Source organism: Anastrepha ludens, chromosome 2 (assembly GCF_028408465.1).
Source record: "Anastrepha ludens isolate Willacy chromosome 2, idAnaLude1.1, whole genome shotgun sequence".
Lineage (NCBI taxonomy): Eukaryota > Metazoa > Arthropoda > Insecta > Diptera > Tephritidae > Anastrepha > Anastrepha ludens.
This window is the reverse complement of record NC_071498.1, coordinates 176,486,654-176,513,717: the sequence shown is the minus strand read 5'-3', so window position 1 is coordinate 176,513,717 and position 27,064 is coordinate 176,486,654. Positions and strand designations below refer to the sequence as shown.

At 38.0% G+C, this 27,064-nt stretch overlaps 1 protein-coding gene across 2 annotated transcripts in view; it reads left to right on the top strand.

Annotated features, from left to right (window-relative positions):
- LOC128855915 (uncharacterized) overlaps positions 1 to 27,064 on the top strand; it is a 311,903-nt gene that overhangs the window by 263,496 nt on the left and 21,343 nt on the right. For both annotated transcript variants that reach the window (XM_054091156.1, XM_054091155.1), the window contains one exon: positions 3,701 to 3,905. In XM_054091156.1, coding sequence (XP_053947131.1) covers positions 3,701 to 3,905 — 205 coding nt within the window. The remainder of the gene's footprint in view (positions 1 to 3,700; positions 3,906 to 27,064) is intronic.

The following is a 27,064-nucleotide window of genomic DNA, read 5'->3' as shown; positions in this document are numbered from 1 at the left end:
TCTACAGCCATCCAATGCTGTTGATGTAGTGGAGCAGAGAAAAGGGATCTAGGCTGGAGCATTTCTTTAAGCCATCCCCAAAGGGCACGCTAAGGAATTTCAAGTGCCTAGCCGCCAGAACCGGATATTTGCAGAGAAAATGTTCAACAGTCTCTTTCTCTGCAGGATCCCCACAGCTTCTGCAATAGAGGTTGTACGGAATTCCAAGCTTCTCCGCATGGGGGCCGATCACCCAGTGACCAGCGAACACCGGAATGAGTTTGGAAATTGAATGGCGGGGGATTCCCATCACCTTAAGCGGTCGGTTGCTATCGTATAGAGGCCTGGAGATCTGTCTTGCGCTTTTTTTAGAAATAAACTGTGCAGTTTCCCTTTAACAACGGTCAAGAGGACACCGAGATCTGAGAAGGTGACAGCTGAAACCGGTTCTGTCGACCCCTCCCTGGCTAGCTCATCGGCAATTTCATTTCCTTCTAGATTCCTGTGCCCAGGAACCCAGACAAGGGAAATGCTTCCTGCACGTTCGAGACGTTTGAGTTCCTCCTTAGGACTCATATTAGTTAGGAAACTGACTTGCAATAAAGCAATCGATATTGAATGGGGGTTAACACCTCGTGTTACACATTGGCTCTCTATTGCTGTAGTTAGCCAAGTTAGCCAATCTTAATACATGAAATACTTGTATGGCAGCCATCAGCTCAAAAGCGAGTTATGCTGATATTATGAAATAAGCCCTAGATCTTGTAGGGAAATACGTGGGCGCCGCCTCGGCGTTTAGGCTTAAAAGTGTGGCGCTATGGAAAGACCGGCGGTTGAGCCACGTCTCTATTTTGCACACTCTGAAACAAGAAATGGACTACTCTATTCCTAGATGCACCTTCGACAGACTCTTCAAGACGAGAGTAGCAAACACCAAGGTCATGGAGAAGGAACGAATTAAATTTCTATACAGATGGTGCCAAGCAAGACGATGGGCTTGGCTTTGAAGTATTTGCGAAGAAATTTATTTATTTTCTTATTTTATTTATTTATTTGTTTATTTTAATAATCTACAGTACAAATTACCTTACAGACCAGATAGAAATGTAAAGAAAAGTAAGCCAAATTTGGCAGCTATAATATTTGCAATCAATATAAATACAATATTAAGTAACTAATTTTAATTTTTTTTACAAAATTAGATCTGGATAATGCAAAATCAAGCAGACTGGTATTACATAAAGAATTACAGTCTCGAAGTGTACGAGCAGTGGGTGCATTACTCGCAAAGCTTCGTCTTAAAGTTATCCCCATAAAAAGTAAGAATTTCGAAGACTTCTTGGGGGAACATTCAAGCTTATCCGCTCAAGTATATCTAGACAGTTGACGATGCAATTAACAACACTGAAAACAAACGAAAGTGAGGGCACTGTCCTTCTCTTTTCAAGAGATTCTAGATTAATTTGCTTTAGCCGAGAGTTATAGGATGGAACAGGCGACTTAAATCGAAGGGAACGTAATGCTTGCTTAAGAAAATTTCTTGAACGTGTTCTATTCTATTAATCGAGAGTTGGTCGTAAGGTCTCCAAATTATAACAGTTCTCTCAACTCTAGATGAGAACGAACAAGACACGTAAACAGCATTTTATAGGTATATGGATCAGAAAATTCAATTGTATTGCGTCGGATGAAGCCAAGAACCGAATACGATTTTGAAGGAACAAAATTAATGTGGCCACTGAAGGAAAATTTTGTATCAAATAATACTCCAAGATCCTTAAACTCTGTTATACTTTGTAGTACTTTATTTGAAATGGTGTGGGATGTGCTAAAAATGCGCTAATTTTTCGAAAATGTTAAATGAACACATTTTTTAATATTTAAGGACAGACGCGGTCTTTTGCATCAACGATGAAGATTGTTCAAGTTGAGTTCAAGCTTTTGAGTACGCACTGAGTCCTAAACAGATGAGAAGATTTTTAAATCATCCGCAAAGAGCAAGAAATTAGAAAAGGTAAAACATTTGCTTATGTCATTGATAAAAATGACAAAAAGAAGTGGCACTAAGATGCTCCCTCAAGTAGCAACAAAGTGGTTCGCTGAAACTCCATCAATTTTTACCATCCATCGTCTGTCCGTCAAATATGACTTACCACGTTCCCTGTCCCAATACAAAAATGCAAAATTGACCGACAAGTCCAATATTTCACAACGTAAACATGTCATATAATCGGTTCTCGTCAATATTACGTTGCTGGCACTTTGTTGATAATGAAGCTTCGAGGGATCAAAACGAACGTCTATACAAAATAAAACCATTTTTGGACCTTGTTATCAATAACTGGAAGAGCTTACTAACACCTGGTGAATGTATCGTCATTGACGAGTCGATAATGCCGTTTAGAGGCAGGATATCTTTCCGTCAATACAACCCATCAAAAGCTCATAAATACGGCTTGAAAATCTATAAACTGTGCACAGAAGAGAGGGGTTTGTCTGGAATTATGATATTTACATAGGGCGTGACCCCGATATTGCTGATTTGGATAAGCCTGGGAGTGTTGTAATAAGAAATAATGAAAAAAATTTTTTTGTGATTTCTGCGTAAAATAAAAATATTTTTTCGCATGTCCCGGCGTTTTTCTTTACTTTATTATCGTACCAGTACGTCCAGGGAACGTGTTAAGCCATTGCCGAAAGGTGGAGTGAAATCCCAAGCAAGCCAACTTGTTTACTAAAATCTCGTGCGACACTTTGTCAAATGCCTTGCCTTAGAGAAGTCAATGTACGCGCAATCAACTTTAAGTCTTATAAATAAATTTTGTCCTTTGCAATGCATTCAAACAGTTTAGACAGTTTTTACTTATTTATTTTTTCTATTTATTTCATATTTTTATTTATTTAGTTTTTATATTAATTTTATTTAATTTATTTTGATGTTCCACATTTATTTAGTTTTATTTACTTTCAAAGTACTTTAACTTATATAAATTTTCCTGATATGATAAAATTTCAACAATAATTCACTTAAATCTAAATTACGTTAAAATTCTAATAGGAATAAAAGAAAAGATAGTGAAAGATAAAATGAGAATGAGTCCAGGAAGAAAGAGGAAAGTGTAATGCCTTTCGAATCCCTTAATCCGACTATTTAAAAATATTTGTATATCCTGCAATTGAATCTGTCTAGTCCAGCTTTTAGGATCCTTGTGAAACATCAGCATGCACCGACTGAGGCTGCAATATTGGTTCACTTAGTGTGACGTTTTGCATTCTATTCTCAAGATATCTGGCTATAAGCTTCACCCTACTGTCTTTGAAACCAAAATAGTATTTTCGCTTCATACAAAGCAGGTTATGGTCCACCGAATCAAACGCCTATAAGTTTTAAGTCGCCATTGTCAAAGTTTATTCGAGTAACGTCCAGTATTTTTCAATTTTATTCCTATTTGTGGTGTACCTCTTGATGTTTTCCACAAATGGAGGGACCTACAGTTTTATGTCGCCTCCGAATCGCAGACGGTTTGTTTTTGTATGAGGAGCTTTTTGATTGCCTGCCGTGGGGCCATTGCCTGCCTGAGTTTTGAACCCGTCCACTACCAAATGATCGTCACGCACCTATGCATTCTGCTATGGCGGCCACTTGCACACATACAGATGAAAAATCTATTTATATTTTGATTATTCACTAACACAAATGTACGCACATTTTTAATTGCAGGGACTTGAGCGCATCGTAGTCATCAGCAACACTGGCAATGGCGGCACTAATACAGGAAGCAATCCGGCTGGTATATCAGGTGCTGGCATAGTGACGCCATTGCTGCGCAACAAAATCGAAAAATTAGCATTGGAATTGATAAAATTGGAAAATGAAAGATTTTCGATACCAGCACTACAGCTCCTGCTGTCCTGTATGTATGTGGGTAAGCGAAGTTTCACATATTTATATTATATTTATTTGTTTATTTATTTATTAGTAAAAATGAGTGCATGAAATGGAATAGTATGAGTAAATTTATATTTTTTCTTAACTAAAATAAAAAATATAAAGTAAAAAAAATTAAAATAATAAGACAAAAAAAACAAAAATAATAATAATAATTTAAGAATAAAAAAAAAATAATAAAATAATAAAAAAAATAATACTAAAATAATAAAAAAATAAATAAATAAAATAAAATAAAAAAAATTAATAAATTAAATTGAAATTAAATAAAAAATAATAATAAGAAAGCAATTAACAAAAGAAATTGTAAAAAAAAATAAAATAAGTAAATAAAAAATATAAAAAATTACAAGAAACAATAAAAAAAAAATTGTATTAAAAAAAAAGCAATAGAAAACAAAAGATTTAAAAAAATTACGAAAAAAAAACAAAACAAATAAATAAAAATTTAAATAAAAAATAAGCATAATACAAATGAGGAGAAAAAACAAAAAAATACTATTAAAAATCCAAAATAAAGCGCAACAAAAGGATAAATAATACAAAATTAGCAAAAATGAAGATTAAAAAACAGAAATAATAATAATAATAATTTAAAAGTAAAATTAAAATAAAAGTAAAAATTTAAGAATAAAAAAATAATATTAAAAAAAAAAAAATTTAAATTAAAAATAAAATAAAAAATAAATAAAAATAATAATAAAAAAAAAAAAATATTGTAATAAAAAAAAAAAATAATAAAAAATAGAAAAATAATGAGTGGCGGGTGAAAATAGAGGCGAAATTAGAAGACCCGTATCGCGCCGTTTTTTTATGTTAGTTCGAATTTTTTTTAATCGGCCTTCGAAGTTTGCAGTCAAATGCCGATTTTCAGTATATTGTTTCATAAGTACCACAAAAATTTTCGAAATCAATTTTTTCAAAAATTGTAATTGTTGCACAGGTCTATAGCAATTAGTCGACGAGTTATAGCCAAAAAACCATATAAACAATTTTGCTCCGACTTCGAACTTCGAAGGCCGATTAAAAAAAAATTCGAACTAACATAAAAAACGGCGCGATACGGGTCTTCTAATTTCGCCTCTATTTTCACCCGCCACTCTCAGAATGGACCTAATTTTTGCTAACCTGAATTTGTTCCACAGTGAAGAATTAAAAAAAATCTGTATGTAAAAAAATTACCAGAAAGCAAACGATTTAAAAAATTAAAAAAAAAACAAAAATAACTAAATAAAAATTAAAACAAAAAAAAAAAATGGGTAGCACAAAAAACAAATTATTAAAAAACAAAAAAAAAAATTAGAAATAAAAGTAAAAATAATACAAAATTATTAAAAATATGAAAATTAAAAAAAGAGAAATAATAATAATTTTAAATTAAAATTGAAATAATTTAAATGGGTAGCATAAAAATCTCAAAAAAATTCATAAAGAAGCAAATGTGCCCAAACTCAATATATCTTTGACGCATTAATTGCTAGTGAAATGTTTAGGAGGTGGAGTACCAATCCGCTTGTAAACGGAAGTCCCGCGCGACTCATAAATCTTAAGTCTACTCTGCTGAGCAAAAGCAACTTATCAGAAATACCTCTTTCCGGCGTTAGGAACTGTTTCGCTTCTCGCTGACCGATAAAATTTCGTCAGTGTTCAACGAAGTTCTTCTCCTCCCTCCCACCACCTCAGAAATTCGTAAATGTGGCCCTTTTTAAGTCCACAGAGAGCCTCAGGACCAATTAGAGGCATGCTTGGATGTCTTGTTGGTGGTCCGCCATATCATTTCTCTCATATCCCGCATGTTCAAGAACCCATCTCAATAATACTGTATTGAAGTTCCCTCACACATTGAGCCGGTTTAGGCAGTAATTTACCATTTTTGCGATGATTAGATTTAGACTTAGATTTAGTGGAGCTTTGCACTTGGACCTAATGCTCTTTTGTGCTTTCTACACATCACTGTATTTCATCCAGAACCAGTTAACTTATTAAACTTAAGATAGAGTTGGGTTGGACTGAGCGTACGTGCCTTCCTTCTGGCTGCCAATGGCCGAAATGAGAATACATGAAAACGAGTTTATCTTTGGGGATGGCCAGTTTTTTAAACCTCCTTTGGTTGTACCCTCCCAGTATGGATTTCGCTTGGCATAGCCTCATAGTTTGGTGCCAGCTAACCTCCTTTAGCCGTAGTTCGTCGCTCCCAAACTTCTCCTTGATGGTGTGTTGTCCCATAGGAAGAAAGGGCTCGGGTCCTATTAATGGCGAGGTCACAGCCTCTCTCGCCAATGCGTCCGCTTTTCGTTCCCAGTTATACCCTTGTGTTGTGGGACGCAAATTAGCCGGATCCGATTGTGCATTCCCAACAAATTCAGTTTCTCGATACACTTAAGGATCAGTGAGGACTTAATCTCGCAGAATGATAAAGCCTTGAGTGCCGCCTGACGGTCGCTTAGAATGACAATTGTCATACCCCTCCGCTTGGAAGTTGCTCGGAAAACTACTTGGATCGCTTTGTTCTGGGGCCATGTATTCTAGCGCCTATGGCTTCTGGTGTTTTCGTGCCATATTTGTACTAGTGCAAGGCACACTCCTGGAATTTCCTTGCAAATGCAGGTGTACTCCAGTTTACCTTGTCGTCCAGTTCAACTCTGAACTTCTTTTCGAATGTGTGATCTTAGTGATATCATCTGTGGGTATTTGGGTAAACGGGAGCTGCAAAACTTAGCAAATCCATGTTCTTAGATGATATCACTTTTCTTTTACCGAAGCCTTCCCTAGTAATATTAAACATGGTAAGTTGGCTGATTGCTGAATAATTATATGAAGCGGTATCAGTTCGCGCATCACCTCCATTTTTGCGGTACTTACAGCTGATAGAAGGACTTTCAAAGCTGCCTGACTATCTGAAAGTATGTAAATGTGGATGCTTCTCATTTTCCTACGAAGACATTCTCCAAGTACTGTTCCTTTTGACGTCAAACTACGTCGTAAAAAGAAATTTCTCATCGTGGTTCTCACCGCTATGTTCTTGGCTGCTAAGTCCGCAAATGTCTTATGAAGTACCGTATTGAGCGCTGTTGTTGTTACGGGGTGACAAAAAAGAAGTGTACACAACATTTTTTTCATGAAAAAAATGTATCATTGATAGTAGCTCAAAACTAATTGTGAAATTTTAATAGACAATGTTTGAGTAACATTATATTCAGCCAGTTTCGAAATGGCCACCTTTAGCACGAATACACAAACTTAAACGTTTCTAAAAATTTTGGTCTATAGGCCGTAGTTCGTCTACCGTTATACGATCCCACTCTCGACGCAACGCTTGCTTCAGGGACTCCAAAGTTTTGAGGTGTTTTGCACAGGCCCTTGCTTCAGATCCGGTGAGTAGGGTGGCCATTCTTGGGAAGTAATGAAAGAGGGGAAATTGGCTTTGCACCACAGAGGAGTCGTGCCACTGGCGCAAATTCCACCCTATACCATGACAGATCGCGAATTTTGACGATGTCGAGTCGACATCGACCAGACGACGTGCCACGCAAATGGGTATCAGTCGATGGTCTTTACAGCGAATTTTGTCACAAGATTTGAAGATGTTTTCGTACAAAGTCTAGACGGTGCATCAGCTGTTAGCTGCTGACCGCCAATCGCGTCTAACATACGCTCACGCCATCCTTAATCACCACCAAGAGGAAGATGATTTTTCATCAAAAATAATCATGAGTGATGAGGCCCATTTCCATCTTAGCGGGTACGTAAATAAGCAAAATTTACGCTTCTGGAGCACTAAAAATCCGCGTGTAACCCACGAAGAGCCATTACACCCGCTCAAAGTCACTGTATGGTGTGCTGTTTTCGCTGGAGGAGTCATCGGACCTTTTTTCTTCGAAGACGTCGCGGGCCAAACGGTTACTGTGAATGGTGAGCCCTACAGAGCAATGATCAACGAGTTCTTCTTGCCGCAACTTAATGAATTGGGATTGGAAAACATGTGGTTCCAACAGGACGGTGCAACGGCACATACTGCACGTGCCACAACCGATATGCTGAAGGATGCATTTCCCGGGCGCCTAATCTCCCGTTTTGGCGAGGCGATTTGCACTGGTCAGAAACATCGCCTGATTTGACCGCTCCAGACTTCTTTTTGTTGGGCTTTTTGAAGTCGCGGGTTTATCTCAACAAGCCTCAGACTCTTGCAGCCGGAAGTTTTGACCAAAGTGATGGAAAATGCCATAAAAAGGGCTCAAATGGCAATCAACTGTGGCGGCGGCCATTTACATGACATCATATTCTCGACTTGATGTAAAAAAATAAAAAGACCAAATAAAAATAATCCACAAGAAGAATCAAAGTTTTTCATTTTGTTTTTAAATTACAGCCAAAAAACATCGCTAGATTACTTTTGCGCCACCTGTATAAGTCGACCTGGATCACGATTGATGTCGTCTCTCGAGCAGACCATCGATACCATAAAATTTCGTTGAACTCTTTTTTTAATGATTTTTCGGTTGTTGGAAGTGTTAACAGTTCGTTAATGATCACATTTATTACCAAGCTCCTTAAATCGTTTGATTGCACGATTTGCAGTTATTTTTTGTCACCCTTTAATATCCTCATGATGTCTCTTATAAAAATCCGTAGATAAAAAGTCTATGGACACTTCCAGGTATTTTCATGTAGTTCGTCTTATTTCTGGCTTTGTTTGTTCCTTTTTCTCTAATCAGCTATTAAGATGGTTTGCTGTTAACTACTCCTGTACTATGTGCAACTTCTTCCAGTCTAGAACCTCCATTTTCTTTTGCGCCATATGCACATTCCCAATCACATTAGAATAGAGTCTATAGCTCACATCGAAGCTCTGACTGGATCAGTTGCATTGCTCTGTTAACAAAAATTGCAGTTACTAATAATAGTTTCTTTAGTAGAGTTTGACTCAATTTGTTCCGTTTGATTACTACAAATTCCAAAATCCGAATTCGTTAGCCATCTCGCTCCGGCGGTCCTCTGTAGCTGCTGCACGTTTGCACTACTGCACCGACGCAAAAACGAAACGCCAATTATCATTATTATTTTAGCAAATGTTGTTCTATTAGCGCAGTGACGGGCACAGCAGCAGTTGTCGTAATAGCAACAGCAGCAGCAGCAACAACAACAGCCAACATCAACACATGCCGGTATTGCGCTTTTTTTGCGACGCCCCTCACACGAAGCGCCAGAGCCATCGGACTGGCAGCGAACAAATGCAATTATACGCTTGCATTTGCTGTTAATATTTCTTGTTGTTGTATATTTTAATGCACTTTTTTATATGTGTAGTATAACAGTTGTTGTTGGAAGTCTGCTGTTATGAATTTGTTTGTTTGGCTTTCGCTCTGTGCTTGTTTTGTTATGCTTAACTTTTATTAATTTTGGCGCCAGTCAACAAAAATTGCGATTGGCTAAGTGGATTTTAGCCATAAAATGAACAGCCAGCAAACTAGCTTCTAACGGGTGCTTACTTATTGGGTTGGGGAAAAAGAAATGTCGAAATCTGACGCTTTATTTAACGTACTTCGAATTATCCGATTCTAGTCAAATATGCCCCGGTTTGTTCGCAAACTTGCTGCCATTTAGAAGGCAACTTCATTATCCCCCCTTTATAAAAACCCCCCTTCCTCCTTATTTGGTATCATCAAGGGCGTTTTGCATGGACCGGAAGAGATGATAGTCACTTGGTGCCAGATCCGGGCTTTATGGTGGGTGCGATAGGACATCCCATCCGAGCTCCCGCAGCTTCTGGCGGATCATCAAAGATGTGTGAGGACGAGCGTTGTCCTGGTGGAACACAACACCATTCCTATTCATGCTTCAAACGGTCAAGTTACTCACAGTAGAGGGCCGAATTAAGGGTTCGGCCATAGTTGACCAGCTCATAGTGGATAATTCCCCTCCAATCCAACCAAACACACAGCAAAACCTTCCTGGCGGTCAGTCCGGGCTTGGCGATGGTTTGGGCCGGCTCGCCGCTTCTCGACCACGATCTTTTTCGCTTGGTGTTGTCGTACGTGATCCACTTTTCATCGCCAGTCACCATCCGCTTCAAAAATGAATCAAGTTCGTTCCGTTTGGGCAGAGAAGCGCAAGCGTTGATTCGGTCCAAGAGATTTTTTTGCGTCAACACGTGTGGCACCCAAACATCCAGCTTTTTTTGGAATCCAATCTTCTGCAAATGGTTCCAAATGGTTTTGTGGTCTACACCTGGTTCCTGACTAATCGAGCGAATGCTCACATGCCGATCTCTTTGGATAATTTCAACGATTTTAGCAGTCTCTACGACGATTAGCCTACCAGTACGGGGTGCATCTTCGACATCTACTACACCAGATCGAAATCGATCGAACCAACGCTGTGCTGTGTGAATCAGGCCCATAAACTTCACACATTTTTGTCGCCGCCTCCGTTGCATTTTTACCTCTAAGGTAGTAAAAACGTAAACTATGACGAATTTCTTGCTTAGTGGGCTCCATCTTTGACGCGCTATAACTTAAGACTGAAACTTGCGATCACAACACTGTCAAAGAGGCACTTGTATTACAGATTGTCGTCTTCAAATCATCGTTTAGTGTGACTCGATGCAATAAGTACAACGCAAGATATGTTTAAATGTCGCGCTCAATTGACAAAATGCGACATTACTTTTTCTCCAACCCAATATTTTGGACTTCCGAAAGGTACGCTGGAATGAAGTACAGAAAAGTCAAACTAAAGTGGCCGGAGTGAAAAACTGTCTGATAACTACAGGGTCCGAAGTGTAACCAACTTCAGACCGCTTTTGTTATTTGATAGTGCTAACGTCTAAAGGTATACACCAAAATTTTAAGACATTCGGTTTATTATTTACCAAGTTACAGTGCTTTAAGTTACGCTACTTTTGCTATTTTTAAAAACAACGAATTCAAAGCAGTTTCGTGTGTTGATTTATCATTGTTTTCTTATGGAAAAAAAATACCGTTGAAGCAAAGCAATGGCTCAATAAGCGTTATCCGGACCTGCTCCATCGGAAACAACCATCAAAGGATGGTATGCTGACTTTAAACGTAGCCGTACAGATACCGATAATGCTGAACGTCCTGGTCGTCCAAATGAGGCAGTTACCCCAGAAAATATTAAAAAAACCCCTCAAAATCATCATGGGTAATCGCAAAGTGAAGTTGCAAGAGATAGCTGACATCCTGAAGATATCAAAAGGCAGTGCGTTCACTGTTTTGCACGAACACTTAGGTATGAAAAAGCTGTCGAAATGTGTGCCACGTTTGCTCTCGCCGGAACAAAAACAACGAAACGAATTGATGATTCAAATCGCTGTTTAGACACTTTTAAGCGGGATAAGTCTGAGTTCTTGCATCGATATGTGACAAGGGATGAAACATGAATCCACCACTAAACACCAGAGTCGCAACGGCAGTCATCTGAGTGAGCTGGACCCGATGAAAACCGTTCAAAACGACCAAAGACGCAACAGTCAGCTGGAAAGGTTATGGCGTTGGTATTTTGGGATTCGCATGGTATAATTTTCATTAATTACTTGGAAAAAGGCGAAACAATTAATTCTGATTATTACTGTGAATTATTGGAAAGATTGAAGGAGAAACTCATAGAAAAACGGCCCCATATGAAGAAGGAGAAAATAATCCTCTTTCACCAAGACAAATCGATGAAAACGATGGTCAAATTGAGCGAATTGCGTTTCGAATTGCCTCATCACCCGCAGTATAGTCCAGATCTTCCCCCCAGCGACTACCGGCTGTTTTCAGTCCTCAAATGAGGAAGTTATCGCTAAAACTGAAGCGAAATTTGAGGCCAAAGATAAATCGTTCTACAAAACAGGCATAGAAAAGCTACAAACTCGTTGGAATGATTGTATCATCACCAAAGGGGACCACATTGATGAATAATTAAGAATTTTTGAAAAAAGAAAATGTCATTTTCTTATCCAGGTCCGGGATTTATTGACCCAAATATCTTGTTTTTTTCGTCTGTCATCTGTCAACAATATTCAGTTCATTGTGTGTTACGTTTCATAAAACAATGCATTTTTGTCGCTTTTAAAAATGTCGAATTTCGTGCCTTCAAACTACGATTTGCGGACATGGAAAAACTACTTGTGATATGCTGCTCTTCCGGTTCAAAAGAAAGTCTTTTTTGCAGCGAATCGTTACGGGTGATGAAAAATGGGTGTATTTCTCCAATCCCAAGCGTAAACGATCGTATGGTCCGCCCGGCCACAAACCAAAAACAACGGCCAAACCAAATCGCTTCGGCCGCAAGGCAATGCTGTGTGTTTTCTGGGATCAGCGTGATATGATTCGGTACGAGCTATTTAAACCAGGTGAAACAGTTGACGGTGCACGCTACCGACGACAATTGACAACCGATTTGAACAGCGCTATACACCGAAAACGCCTTGAATATGCCGATCGGCGTCACAAAGTAATTTTTCTTGATGACAATGCACGGCCACATCGAACAAGAGCGACTCGAGAATTGGGAGAGACGTACGATTGGGAACCGCTGGTGCATGCGGCTTACTCACCAGATTTGGCGCCTTCTGATTATCATTTGTTTGCATCGATGGGCCACACACTTTCCGAGCAGCGCTTCAAATCTCACGAAGAAGCCAAAAAATGGCTCGATGATTGGTTTGCGGCCAAAGACAGCCTTTTTTTTGGCGCGGCATCCACAAATTGCCTGAGAGATGGGAAAAATGTGTCGCTAGCAATGGCTATTATTTTGAAGATTAAATTTGTAACCATTTTTTGTTGATAAACGTTTGAAATTGAAAAAAAGTCTATATTTTGCAATTGTCCAGCCTTAGCTAAATTCAGATCAGGTTTTCTAGGTAGATACTTTTTCAGTTCTCTTACGGAACTGTCTGGCGTAGAGATAGAGGCAATACTGCGCATCTTAAGAGCCATAAAAAGGTTTCACGAAGAAAACTAAATGAGGGTCGCACTGTGGTATCGCAATGGATCTGTGAGGTCGAACAGACTGACTGTCCTCCTAACCTAACATATGCCAAGTTGATGTGTACTCATCTAGTCACTCTGTATGGTATTCAATCTACATAGCCGCGATTGAATTTGTAATATTGAAACTGACTTTCGTCAACCTACAAGCCAAATCTTTATGTTAAAGCAAAATCTTGAAAAATGCTATGAATGCAACTTAGACGTACACGTCCTGGTCGTCGATTTCAAACAAGCCTTTGATAGTATCCACCGAGACAAAATCCCAGAAGCGCTCTCCAACTTGGGTATCAGCGACAATCTTATTCAGCTGGTCTTGGCAACACTAACTAACACCACTGGAAAAGGAGTTGTACAACAAGCAGTGTTAAAGCCCTTCGAAATCTCCTGTGGCGTAAAACAAGGCGGCGACGCGCTTTCCACATCTTTATTTGATCTCCTTCTTCACTATGCGATAAAAAACGAAGTGAAGTTTGGAAACCTTTTTAGTCGCTCAGGCATAACAATCGCCTACGCGGATGATATCGCAATAGTGGCGAGGAACAAAAGATATCTCATTAAAACCTTCTGTAATATTGAATTTCGTGCAAAATCAGTAGGCCTTAGAATAAATGAAGGCAAAACTAAATATCTGAAGGTCTAGCGCAGCGAAGAAAGACGAAGTCCTGAAAACATCCAAATCGGAACATTAACCTTTGAAGGTGTTCAACACTTCAAATATTTGGGAGTGATAATAAAAACTGACAACAGTAGTTGGGACACAATACAAGGTAGAATAATGACAGCAAACAAAGTATATTACGCCCGCACAAAATTGCTGAAGTCCAAACTGCTCACACGTGAATGTAAACTCCGCCTCTTCCAGTCAATAATACGAGTACTACCGGTACTGTCCTACGGCTGCGAGTGCTGGACATTGACAAGCAAAGACCGAATATGCTACAACGATGAGTTGCTAACCTTATGCCAGGCAGAAGACGTCGTGAAATACATTAAATCCCAAAGGCTTCGATGGTTAGGGCACACTGTGCGCATGGAAGACAGCCGCCCCCAAAAATCGTTTTTATCAACGAATTGTCTAATGACCAGAGCCCGAGGACGTTTAAGGTTAACCTGGCTTAACCAAGCCATAGCCGACCTGAAAAAGCTACGAGTTAGGAGCTGGAGATCTGTTGCTATGAACCGTTGTTGCTTGGAAGAGGATTGTGGATGAAGCTAAAGCTCACCCTGAGCTGTAATCGCTACCTGATGATGATGATGATGATGATGGCAAGCCAGTAGCAGGCTGCAAAGTGGTCCAGAACGCCTGAGCAATCAAGCTCAAAATGAATATCTCGCAACAAAAAAGAATGCGCCATACATACATTTCCGTCTCTCTCCTCTCTTTATCGCGGTACTTCATCCTGCCTAAGTCAGCTTTATGACTATCCCATCTTAACGAAAATGAGCCGACGTCAGACTTTCTGTTCGCCAAAGAAATAGGCTGGCTTCTACCCCACTAAAAACAGGGCCCGTTACATGCATTACGCAACTACAACAGTGTCAAGTAGATTTTGTAGATTTTGGGCAATTTGCTGCTGTTCAAATCATCCGGTTGAATTTGTTTAGTATCGAGCACGACGAGTATATTAAAATAGCCGCATGCACATCGCATCTTTTTTTTTATTACAATAAAAGCTACGGGTGGGGGACGCGGAATGTGTTGTGTCTATGGCAAATATAGGATAATGTTTTTGGCTTATAAAAACACTAACGCAACCAATAACCAGCAACAGCAACAGCTACGGCTCACCAAATGACAGGGCGACCAGTGATTGTAATAACGAAGGCGAAATGTTTTCGGTCGGCTACTTCATTCGTTCGCTTCCATTTCGATTGGATTGGATTAACATATTAAAATGTTTGCATGCATGTGTGTGTGTGTGTGTGTGTGTGTGTGTGTGTGTGGGTGTGTGTGGGGGTGTATGCAAATGCATATACACTTAAATATTTATTTCAAAAGCAGTTATTTTGGTTATGTCAAATTTAGTTGTTGGTGTATTTTAGTTTTGCGCCGCTATTGTTTGCCACTGCCAGGTTTGTATGTATGCAAGTGGTGTTTGAGTTTGTGTTGGTGTCGTTTATGTTGTTTACTATTAACTATCATATTTAGTTGTTGTTATTTGGGTTGTTTCGCTGGCTTTCACACGACCAACTAGGCCAATTTTGATATGTGAAATTCGCGCCGAACGCAAACAGCTTTGCACAAGTCACCCGCTCACATTTGGCGACAACTGGGCGTGTACTGCATTGGCTTTTATTTTTATTTATTTTTTTATTTTACTTTTACCACTCACGCCGAGTGTGCGATGGGTTCAGGCTTTCTCACTAATTAGAAATAGAGAATTTCGAATAAATGCCGTTGCATAGCAAATGAAGAAATTTAATTTTGAGTGGGACATTTTGTTTTGTATGTTTAGCTGGTGTTTTGCATTCAGTGCGTTCGCTATCTATTTCGCTTTTTCATGTGAAACAAAGCGAAAAAAAAACAATACTACTGATGTTTTCTGCACTGTCGCCTGTGATAAGGAAATGGTGTCTTCCCTTTCTTTAAGCGAAAGTTGCGTTGTTTTGAATCTTCAATGAAAAAAAAATATAAAAATAACAGCGACGTTTAGGTTTTTTGAATTGTGCTTGACCTCCAAGAAAATACCTGAGAAAATATCTTTTATCACATATCGCACATTTCAAAAATTGTTTACTATATTAAATTTAAGAAAAAGAAATCCATTATTTTTGCGTACAAATTTTCTGCAAATGGTTTAAAACTGTTTTATGGTTGATTTTGAGCCCCTGGGCTATACTACGACTACCAACCGAAGTAACCGGCACCGATAATTTCTGTGATTTCTTCGAGATTTTCTTCAATCACATCAAAAATGACTGAACGGAATCGGCGAAGCCCAAAATGCACGTATTTAGCTGTTATCGCATCGGCACCGTAAACACCAATCACAATTTCAGCGACCACAATAGCCATCTAGCGCAGCGGAAGCGCTGGGACAACTAGCAAGTACACCACTCAGACAACATTGAGTCCATTGTACTGCACTCGAGTTCCCTTTTCAATTTTGTTTAAATCTACTCGACCTCCGAAGAATACTGAGTAGATCTTGCAGATCCCTAAAGAGATGGCCGCTTCTTAACACTTCAGTGCCAAAGACCTCAAGCCTGATTCGAGCGCAGGCCGAGCTGATGCATAGAAAGTGGTCCACCGTCTGATCTCTACACAAGCTGGGCAGAGTGCAATGCCTACCCCTCCATGTGCTTCGCCCATTGAGAGTGGCCCGTCATCGGTCCAACCAGCTGCCTACAGTAATTTCTGCTTAATGACTGGAGGATCTGCGACAGTTGGTCGGACATGACAGATAACATAAGTTTTGTTCATCTGCAGTCTATCTCTTCCTGCCAAGCTCGCTTCTGAGTTGAAGTAACCCGTTTCCTAACCGTGGCTTTAATGGCTGCAGAAGGGAGTGGCAGAATGGGCTCCCGGGACGCATGTTAGCATCAGGCTGTTAGGTCTACCGACATAGTTCAGGCTGGACTTACATTACTCAACTACTCTTGAAGTGGTTGGAGGGCTGTCTGAGACCATGAGCGCGGCTTTGCTGTCACTGCAGACACATACAGATCTGCCTCGTCACCTGTTTTCCACAACAAAGTTCATAGCTTCTTGAACAGCATACACCTCCGCATGAAACGCAAATGTGTACATCCCAAAAGCAAAGTGTAGTTTTATTCCGCTGGACTCCACGTAGACACCAGAGTTGGAACTGCGCTCGGTTCTCGAGTCATCCGTGAAAATTCGAAAACAGTGTGCCGGATTAATTTTCAAAGTTTGACAACAATTGAGCCCTTGGCAGCACCACACTGTGTCTCTTTATAAGTACGACTCTTGAGTGCACGGAGCTAAGGGGCATGGCGAGGATCGTTGGATCGAAGTCCATGCCTTCTCTGTTGTCCAATGCCCGATAGGGGCCGCACCAAATCCTATTTTGTTTCAGCCTGCAGATGGCCTTTGAGGCCTCTTCTTGAACGAAAACATCAAGTAGTGGTAGATGAACCAGAGCATCTAATGTCGGGCCTTGAGACAGATGGCAACAGCGCCCTTGAAGTCTCAATATGGTCATCCGGACTCCCACGAGACAGAGTCTAGTCATCCGGACCACTCATGCATAGGTGATAATAGGCCTGATCATAGCCGTGTAGATCCATAGGATCTTGTTATCTTGCACTATCAGAAGGCTGTCAGCGCTTTGGATGCCTTTGTTTCAAGGTGTGACTTCCAAAAGAGTTTTTTATCGCGTATTACTTCAAGATAGCTGAATTGTGGCACCTTTTAGCTTAGGCAGAACGAGTCCATCAACCTTCTTCTTACTGATAAAAAGGGCAAGTCTTGGTAGGGTTTGCTGATAGCCTACTAGCACAGCAGCAAGCGTCACTCATAGCCGCTTACTTAATTTACAGGTGGGAAGAAAATTAAGCGAAAATCGCTTAAACAAGCGTCTATAGTAATAAGTCAAAAACAATTCCTGCAACTAAAAAGACAAATTCAGAAGATATTTCGCGTGCCGTAGATGCAATTGAGCCAGCACTAAGCTAATTTCGTCAAACGAAACTCCGCGGACCATAAATCGAATGACGGCGTCTATTTGGCTGATATGATGTTCCATGCAGAATTTCATTACAATTACAACACATGATTTTTTCAAATAAACACTGCATTTATGGTAATAATAAATAGAACAAAAAAATAAAAAATTACCCTTATGCGTCACCTGCAAACGTATCCACTCTCTCTTCAATTTCTCAACACAAGCCAAGAGTCTTCTATTTATACCTCATCTGCACACACATTCATGTTAATTACACACACACACACCAATTACGCAACTGCACACACACACATAACCTGCCATTAATATGGTAAACGGGAAAAGTAACGGCGAACTACTCCAACGCCCCAACAACTATGCAATTTACTTTGTGATATCTGTTTGAAGCTGACAACGATTGTCGCGTATCTGGCTGTAGCCCGAAAGTATCAACAACAAAGCTCAAGCAGCAAAAAATGCAAGCTCAATCCGCGAAAATACTAGTTTCGCTGTTGTCACAATCATTTCGTTGCTTACAGTGCGCTGTTGGCGGATTGTTGTCGCGCTGTTGTCGAGGGTGTTTATTTTGTATCCCTCAGTTAGTCGTTGGAATTTTTTGTGACTTACGTTCGCGCCGAATGGTAAATAAAAGTTTCCATATATGAAACGAATTCGTGAAATTGTTACCAAAGTGCTGTTGTTTCACTTTTGCTCAATAGTTGTTTTTTTTTGTGTATTTTTTTATTTTTTGGTTTGTTTTTCAGCTTTCGCTGGCGTTGTTGGGCTTGTGTCGCATTTTTTTGCTCGTAAAGTTGGCTTTAACTTGATTTTGATTCCTTTGACGCGTTGTTTTTGGCTTTTCCATTTATTCATTTGTAATATATTGCTGATTTTTTTCCGATCTTTCTACTGGCATTACAATGTTTTTTTTTTTTTGCGCTACGCTGCTTAGGTGTATTTTGCTGTGTATCCATAGAATTTCTGTCCCTTGCGTCAGGGCGCAAAAGTTATTTCTGTCATTGTTTCATAGTCGTTATTTTTAATATATTTTTTAAAAGTAATTGCTTGGCTGTTGAGAGAACAAACATGGTTTTTTCGCACTCGAAATTCAATTCGCGCATGTTGGCGAAAGTATATAAATACTTTTATTTTAATTTAACTTGCAATCACATAAACTTTTCCTTATATTGTATGTGCGTTGCTACAGAGACAGAGACTATTGGAAACCGCTAAATGACTAAATGGGAAATTTCAATTTAACTCAAACCTTAATTTTTTGTGATGAATATTTAAGCTTAACAAAATTGTGTATTAAATCAATTGTGTATTTTACAAAGAAAAAAAAAAAAAAAGCAAAAACCCTGGTATGGGTTAGGTCAGTTTAGCGACGGAAAACTTACAAGTTTGGCATATTTTCGGAATTTTTTCAACGAAACTTTAAATTTCAAAGAAATTAATCCATTCTTGAATCAATAAACTGCCATTTTCTCACGTCACCAGCTGTCATACAATACACACCATCACCACAACATCAACCATAAATTTCCTTTTTTCAGTGCTGCACCAGATTTTATTTCTTTGATACCAAAAATCCAATACTTTCTTTCACCAAACAAAAAAAAAAAAAAACAAAAAAACCTAAACAAAAGAAAATTGAAAATAATAATAATAACCTTTTCCCAAAACTCTAACGGCTTGCGTATATCCTCATTGGCGAAAATATTTTTGCCTATTTACTCGCGAAATAAGTGGCTTCTTCTTAGCAATTCTTCCATGACACCGGCTTTCCTTGTGGCTCTACTGCCAGTTGAAGCACAAGTATACAGTCAACGTCAAAAGGAAGTCTACACGACATACTGACAAATTTTGACTATTTACTTATTTCAATTACTTTTTTATATTAATTGCATTATACAAAAACCGAAGACAATTGGTCGTTAGTTTATTTATTGTTCGTTAGGTATTTTTTTTATTAATTGTTAAAAAAAAATCTAAAGTAGAAAAAAAAAATGTTATACCAAAAAATTCTAACAAAAAAAAAAAATTCTAAAATAAAAAAAAAAATTCTAAAATAAAAACAAAAATTCTAAAATAAAAAAAATTTCTAAAATAAAAAAAATTCTAAAATAAAAAAAAATTTTAAATAAAAAAAAAATTCTAAAACAAAAAAAAATTCTAAAATAAAAACAAAAATTCTAAAATAAAAAAAAATCTACAATTAAAAAAAATTTTTAAATAAAGAAAATTCTTAAATAAAAAAAATCTAAAATAAAAAAAAAAAAATCTATTAAACAAAAATTAAAAAAAAAAAATTTATTTTTATAGAAATATAGCTACATCAAAAACCCTAAAAAGCTAAATTTTGAACTTTTTATAAAATTTAAAAAAAATTTCTTTTAACTCAAAATTGCTAAAAATGTTTAATAGTTCATGGAATTTTGGTAAAGTGCAACTTTCAAGTAATTCAACGCGTTCATTTTTGACAATTTTTTTGCAGACGGTGCTTGACGTTCCCTTCATAAAGAGAAAATTCACATGTCCACCACCAAAAAACAATTCTTAAAAATCGGTGTGATTTTTTTTTATTTTGTCAAGAACGCCGTGCTTTTGGCCTTGAAGTTATAATTTTCGTATATTTTCGTAGCTTTGAATTACTGTCCTTTTGTTTTCCTACTTATCGATGGTTTTGGCTTCTTTCTACAATTTCATTATGATTTCCCCCCTCTCTAATGTCAATGTATTTTCTCTGTGCTTACATTGTAAGGCTCCGTACAGAATTCTGTTCAAAACCGATAAACGAATCGTTTATTAAGGGGACAGATACATGTGAACGGCCATATTTTGCCTGATTTTCATTAAAATTATTTAAAATGAAGAAGTCTATATTTGTTTTCAAAATTGGTATAAAGTTTATTTATACATTAAAATAATATAATTTTTTTTTTATTTTAATCATTTAAAATGACGGATGTGCACTCAATTCTTCCAGGAAGGTCGCAAGGGGCTTCTCAATCGGCGGGCATTGTAGCATCGACGTCAGTTCCCTGAATACAACAAACCAAAAATTTTTTTGTTTATTAATGTCGAAATTTCTATATGAATTAACAATAAATGGAAACGAAAAAAAATCCGCGGAATAAAATGTTTTAAAAAATGAATTTGGGGCGAATTTTCCTACAATTTTTGCTTCGAAAAAATTATTTTTTTGAAAAATTTTCCGAAACTTGTAAATTCACATAGAAAGTAAAATCATAAAAAAGACGTATGCAAAATTTCAGGGAGATCGGTCACTTTTCCTGTAAAAGATCAAAGGTTTCGTTGCTTGTGTGGCACGTAGCGCCGCCTTGTTGAAAATAAACTTTGTCCAGATGAATGCCATCCAATTCCGGCTATAAAAAATAGTAAATCATCTCTTCTTTTGAGCACTTCAGAAAAAATGTCAACATTTGGATGTGGTTCTAAATTTGTTTACAGAACTGAAAAAAAAATATATAACATCAAAACAACAAAAAAAAAAAAAAAAAAAAAAAAAAAAAAAAAAAAAAAAAACCAATGCAAGATGTAATTCTAATAAATACTCTGAACTGCATGTTCAGAAATTTACTTTGTGTCCGAATTTACATAAGTTCTCGACTATATGTAATAAATACTCTTGAAAATATATAAATCTCTTGAAAAATTTACAGCTATTTCTGTTCAAGAAATGGCGTGTAACTCTAATGAGGTGTTCATTTTATTTAAATTGCCTATAGTCATACAGTTACTGCACAGGCGATAGTAGGCCTCTTCTTATCGCCAAGAGTTAGCAGGTGGCGAATAGAAGAGCTGTGTTAAGGGAGGGGTCTAGGGTTTGAGCATTTTTTTTAATGAATTTTTGAGACTTTGCTTTAGAGATATGAACAGTGAAAATGTATTTAAACTTTTTGTACATTATAAAGCATCATTTCAACAATATTATACTACATTTTTGTAAGAAAATATCGGGAAATAAGCCGGTGAGGTAACTTTTCCGAAAACGCCTTTTCCAAAAGGTGATTTGCGGTGACTATCGTATCTAGTTGTAGAATCACCTGAAATAAAAAAAACAGAATTATTTGGTTAAATTATCACCAAAACCTCCCCCCCACTGGCTCCGATTTTTTTTTTTTTTCATTTTTACGTTGCCAGCGCGTTTTTGAAGCAAAAAGTGCGATTTTCACTGATTTTTTCGCTGTATAAGTGGAAACCGCCCTTAATGTAAAACAAAAAAGTGAAAAATCTCTCCGTGGGGGGGAGGTATTTTATATATAGAAGTTGTATACCAAATTTGAAAAGGATCGGTTAAATATTGTTGAAGTTCTAATAGTCACGGACTTTGAAAAAGTGGTTTCGAGAAAAACGCGTTTGAAAAAAAAGTTTAGTTTTACACTTCGCTCCAAACGCTCGCAGCTGTCGCAGATTAGTGGGGACAAAAACGTCTATAACTCCAAAAGCTTTGCTCCGATTGAGCTGAAATTTTGGGACAATATTTTTGAGATGATTTACTATAAGAAAAAGCTATTTCCAAAAAATCGATTTTTTGAAAGTCAAACCCTAGACCCCTCCCTTAAATTACATGTGTTTGTAAGGCTGTGCGTCATATCAGTTAAATAAGGTATATATAACCATACTCGCTAGAGGCGAATCTTGCTCGATAACTTTTTTGTTGCTTTCGCTTGCAAATTTTTCGTCAAGTTAATAGAGCATAGATATAGCGAGCAGAGAAATGGCGAACAGAAGAGGCCTGGCATTCGCTACGTAAATGCTTATGAAAGCGAGGATAAGAGGTGTAGCATAGTTAGGCGGGTGGGGAAAATTGTGAGCTAATTTAGTATTTGTAGGCTTTTATAGTACATTATTTATATGCAGGTTTTGCCGGAGAGGACCCCTAGTAAAATTTTCCGAGAAATATTTTTTAGTACATTTAGCCCTTTAGCAACCTTAAAAATGCACTGCTTTTAAGGTTCCCCATAAAATGGTCCATACTATCTACATAATTAAATTACAAACTTACATCTTACAAACTAACATCTAACTAATATTTATTTATATTTAGTGAAAAAAATTATTCAAAAACAAAAATTGATGATTAATTTTGCGCCACTTTGTACCATTCGGCTTAGAGGCAGAAGAAATGAACGTAGTCTTCAAGCAAAAAAATCTACTGTTTTGTTCACCTGCCTGTTCCATCATTCACTGTGATATGATTTTCTAATATCTGTGTGTGTGCACGCCTAAATCCTCTTGTGTATACTAATATACTAAAGTCTTACTCTTTGTTGTCATAAAGCTGGCATCCACAATGCTGCCGTTTATCCTGTTTGCCTGAATGAAATTCGAGAAATGCTGCTAAAAGTCATAACCAAGAGAAGAATGAAAGTTTTGAAATTTCGAAAATGAAATTCAATGATAGAATGTAGCTCGGGCTCCAAATCCCAAACAACTTGAACCAATCGAAACGAAATAAGAAGTATGAAATGCCTTGCAAAAGCGTTTGAAATACCAGTAGAAAATATTTCACTTCCAGCCGAAGAATTGGAAAGGTATTCACTCTAAGTTACGATTGTTTGTCTAATAATAGATGTGGGAAAGCCACATGACCCTCATCAATTTGAAGTAGCCAGTGAAACGCTTAGCTGTAAACAAATACGAGTATGCGCACCTACTTCCATAAATATATAATTGATTAAAAAAAAAAATGAAATTGCAGACACACCTTGAGCTACTCCAGCCCTAAACCGTATTTTGCTGCATTATTAGTGGCTGCTTTTTTGTTTTGCCTTGCAATGAATTCCACATCTCCTCTATGGCTTGCAAATATCTATAATGCCAACACAATTTATTTTATATTTAAACCTTGCGGTTTTTATAAATTCCTTGGCACCCTCAACATACAAACGCAGCCCAACAAACATTCCTACATCCGTATGCAATGGCTGAGTACAGCTTCTCATCGTCCGCAGTTCCCACAACCATTCATCGTTGCTTGCAATCACACCTTGACAGCAAAGCAACAACAACGTAAAAATCACTTGCATCTCTCTAAGGTCACATGTTGACTGCTGTCGTGAGTGGAAATGGTTTTGCATAGTCTGTTGCCTCGTAAATCGAAAATCCCCCTAATCTATTGGTGTGGTTTTGCCAGTTTCCCTATGCTCTGCCATAGGGACTTCCCATTTCTGTTGAAGGTTTGCGTATGTGTTATATTTCTGGGTTGTGAGTACTTTTCTTCGGCTTTGGCACATGTCGCTATTTTCAATATTTCTCCGCACATTCTTCTACCTACTGACTTAGCTGTTTGTAAACAAATGGTTGTGTGTAGGGAGGTGAGGAAAGATTGTTTAGGGCTTTGTGCGATTTATCTTGCCTTAAAGAACAGTGCACAAAAATTGCAATACAAATATTGCAGGTGTAGGAGTATAAATATGAAACTGGAATTCACATACAGATGGCGCTGGTTATAATTCTATGAATTTCGAATCCGCTGTTTTTATATTTTTGACCACTGCTTCTACTTCTTGATTGACGCGATAACTGCTCACGCGATTTTAGTCGAGTTTAACAAAGCGCGCCAGTCGTTTCTAGGTAGGAAACACCTAGTGAAGCCAAGCCCTTTTGCACCTGATCTTTCCAACCCAGAGAACGCCTTCCTCTTCTACCACCAGCTGGTACCAAAACCAAAAAACTGTCAGAGCCGGACCGTTTGTATCCATTCGGACGACATGGCCATACTTTTGACCACTCCTAACTCTGCTAATTTTATTAAATATACCCATAATATACGCCATATAAATCAAGTATCTTGGTGTAATATGATACTTGACCCAAAGCTCCATTGGAAACTCCACATCGAAAATCGAGTGCGATATGCTAAATCTATGTTCGGCCTAAAATGGGAGTCACGTGCCGCACTCTGGATGTACTTCTACAACTTAGTGGTACCACCTGCCAATTTCGACATATGGCTGCCTAGTTTACTGGGTAGATCTTTGTAGCTGTTACACCACTAAATTTGAGAGAGTGCAGAGAACTTCATGTGTGGGCAGCAGTGGGATATGTTCTACATGCACCACTCAAAGTCATTCTGCACTCACTTCCCGTGGATCTGCAAGTTAAATCTAAGTTGAAGAAGGTAGGCTTCTAAAATATGCTAGCATTTTCAGGCAGATTTCACCTTCTTTCTGTACAAAGTACAACAAACTATGTTTTGAGGGTTGTGCTAGAGCTACCTTCTCAAGTAGGCTGGATTGGAAGGAGGCGAGAGTCTGCACGGACATTCAGAGGTACCTCTGTTCTCACCGACATATCTAAGATGGAATCTGGAGTTGGAGCGGTGGTTTTCACTAGATCTGCCAATATTTCAGTCTCCTTTAAGCTGCCGAAAAGAAGTAGCGGCTTTCAAGCAGAGGTTTTCGCGTCCTGCAGGAATCGCTGTTGGGAGGGAGACATAAATATCTTTACCGATATTCAAGCAGCGATCAAGGTCCCTTTCATCGCCATTTTGCAGCTCTCTTCTGGTCAACTTCTGTAAGGAATGCGCAGGAAACATTTCCCTTATCTGGCTTCCAGGGTATAGGAACATACACAATTTGGTACAGGTTCTTTGATCCATCTTTTTGAATAGGTAAAAGTCGAAGACGAACCGAAACACGTGCAAGCAAAGCAACATTCAAAATGGTTGAACTCGTCGGCATAAGTGAGAGACATGAGTACCAACATATCGCCACAAAAAAATCGAAATTCGAATATACAGTGTACGACAAAACTAAAGCACGAAGTCCCTCTTGAACTCTTTAAGTTAAAAAAAGACAACAAATGGTTATATCCTTCAATTGTTTTTTCTTAATCTGATAATAATAAATATATATGATACAAAAATACAATATTCCAGTTTCTTAACGGAAAAATAGTACTGTTATGTGCAAAAACAAAGCACGTGCAAAAACTTGCTGTGACAAAACTAAAGCACAACTCCCTCTTTCTATCCATAGCTGGCAGTTAGTTATTAATGAGAACCGTTAGGATTTAAAATATTATACGTCAAGCATAAGCAAAGCATTATCAGTGTTATTGCGTGGTTTTAGCGGCATTTACTACATTTTCGAGCTAAAGAAATAAAAAAAACGTTAAAAATGGCCCGAAACAAGTATAATACGGTATTACGTGAAAAAATTATAGATGACTTTAATGGCGGTGAATCGGTTATCAATATTTCTCGAAAACTCAAGATTCATCAGCGTAGTTTCCCGCACAATAAGTCGTTTTCGGTCATCCGGCTCCTTTGAAACCAAACATTCAGGTGGTAGGCCCCGAAAAGCAACTACTCGTGAGGATAAATTAATTATCCGAAAGGTCCAGAAAGACCCCTTTATATCGGCGAGATCCCTGAGAAGTGAATTATCATTGCCCGTTAGCCTTAGAACCATTCAGCGAAGAACTGTCGAAGGCGGCTTCAAAACGTATAGAAGTGCTAAAAAACCTTTCATTTCAATAAAGAATCGGAGAGCACGACTCGAATTCGCGAAGGCGCATATTAACTGGACCATCAGCAAGTGGCGAACCGTCCTTTTCTCTGATGAATCCAAGTTCAACATCCAAAATTCTGATGGACTGAAGCTTGTACGCAGACCTAAAGGGCAACGTTTAAACTCATGTTACTGTAAAGGTACTGTAAAGCATGGTGGAGGCAGCGTAATGGTGTGGGGCTGTTTTTCCGGCAATGGAGTGGGTCCAATTCATAGAATTAATGGCATAATGGACAGATTTGTGTACAAAGACATTCTCCAGACCATTATGCTGCCCCACGCTGAGGAGGAAATGCCACTGAGTTGGATATACCAGCAGGACAATGATCCTAAGCATACCGCTAAATGTGTGAAAGAATGGTTTGTTGCCAATAAAATTAAGGTATTGCAGTGGCCTGCACAATCACCCGATCTCAACCCCATAGAGAATCTATGGGAGATTGTAGATCGGAAAATAGAACCCGAAAACTGCAAAAACAAGGACTCCCTGTTTGTTCAGGTAGAACGAGCTTGGGAAAGCATTTCCATAGATGTTTTAAATAATTTGATTGAGTCTATGCCACGAAGATGTGCAGCGGTATTGACAAACAAGGGCTTCGCTACGAAATATTAGAAGAACCAACTTTTCTTTACAAGTATATACCAATGTGCTTTAGTTTTGTCGCGGCATATTTAATACTACTTTTATGTTTGAATTAATATTTAAGTTTAGAATGAAGTTTATTGTATAATTTTGTTTTTTACACAATAACCAATGTGCCCTCTTCTAAATACAATAAAAAGATTTGCCATTACTATTTGTTGGAAAGTTTATTTTCTGATTGTGGTGGTATGGGAAGTTTCGTGCTTTAGTTTTGTCGTACACTGTACGTAACCCGCGATAATTCAAAATTTCGTAACCTGCATAATAATAGCAACTTGCCATATACAATTTTTTTGTTAGAACTATCGCGCTGTCTTATA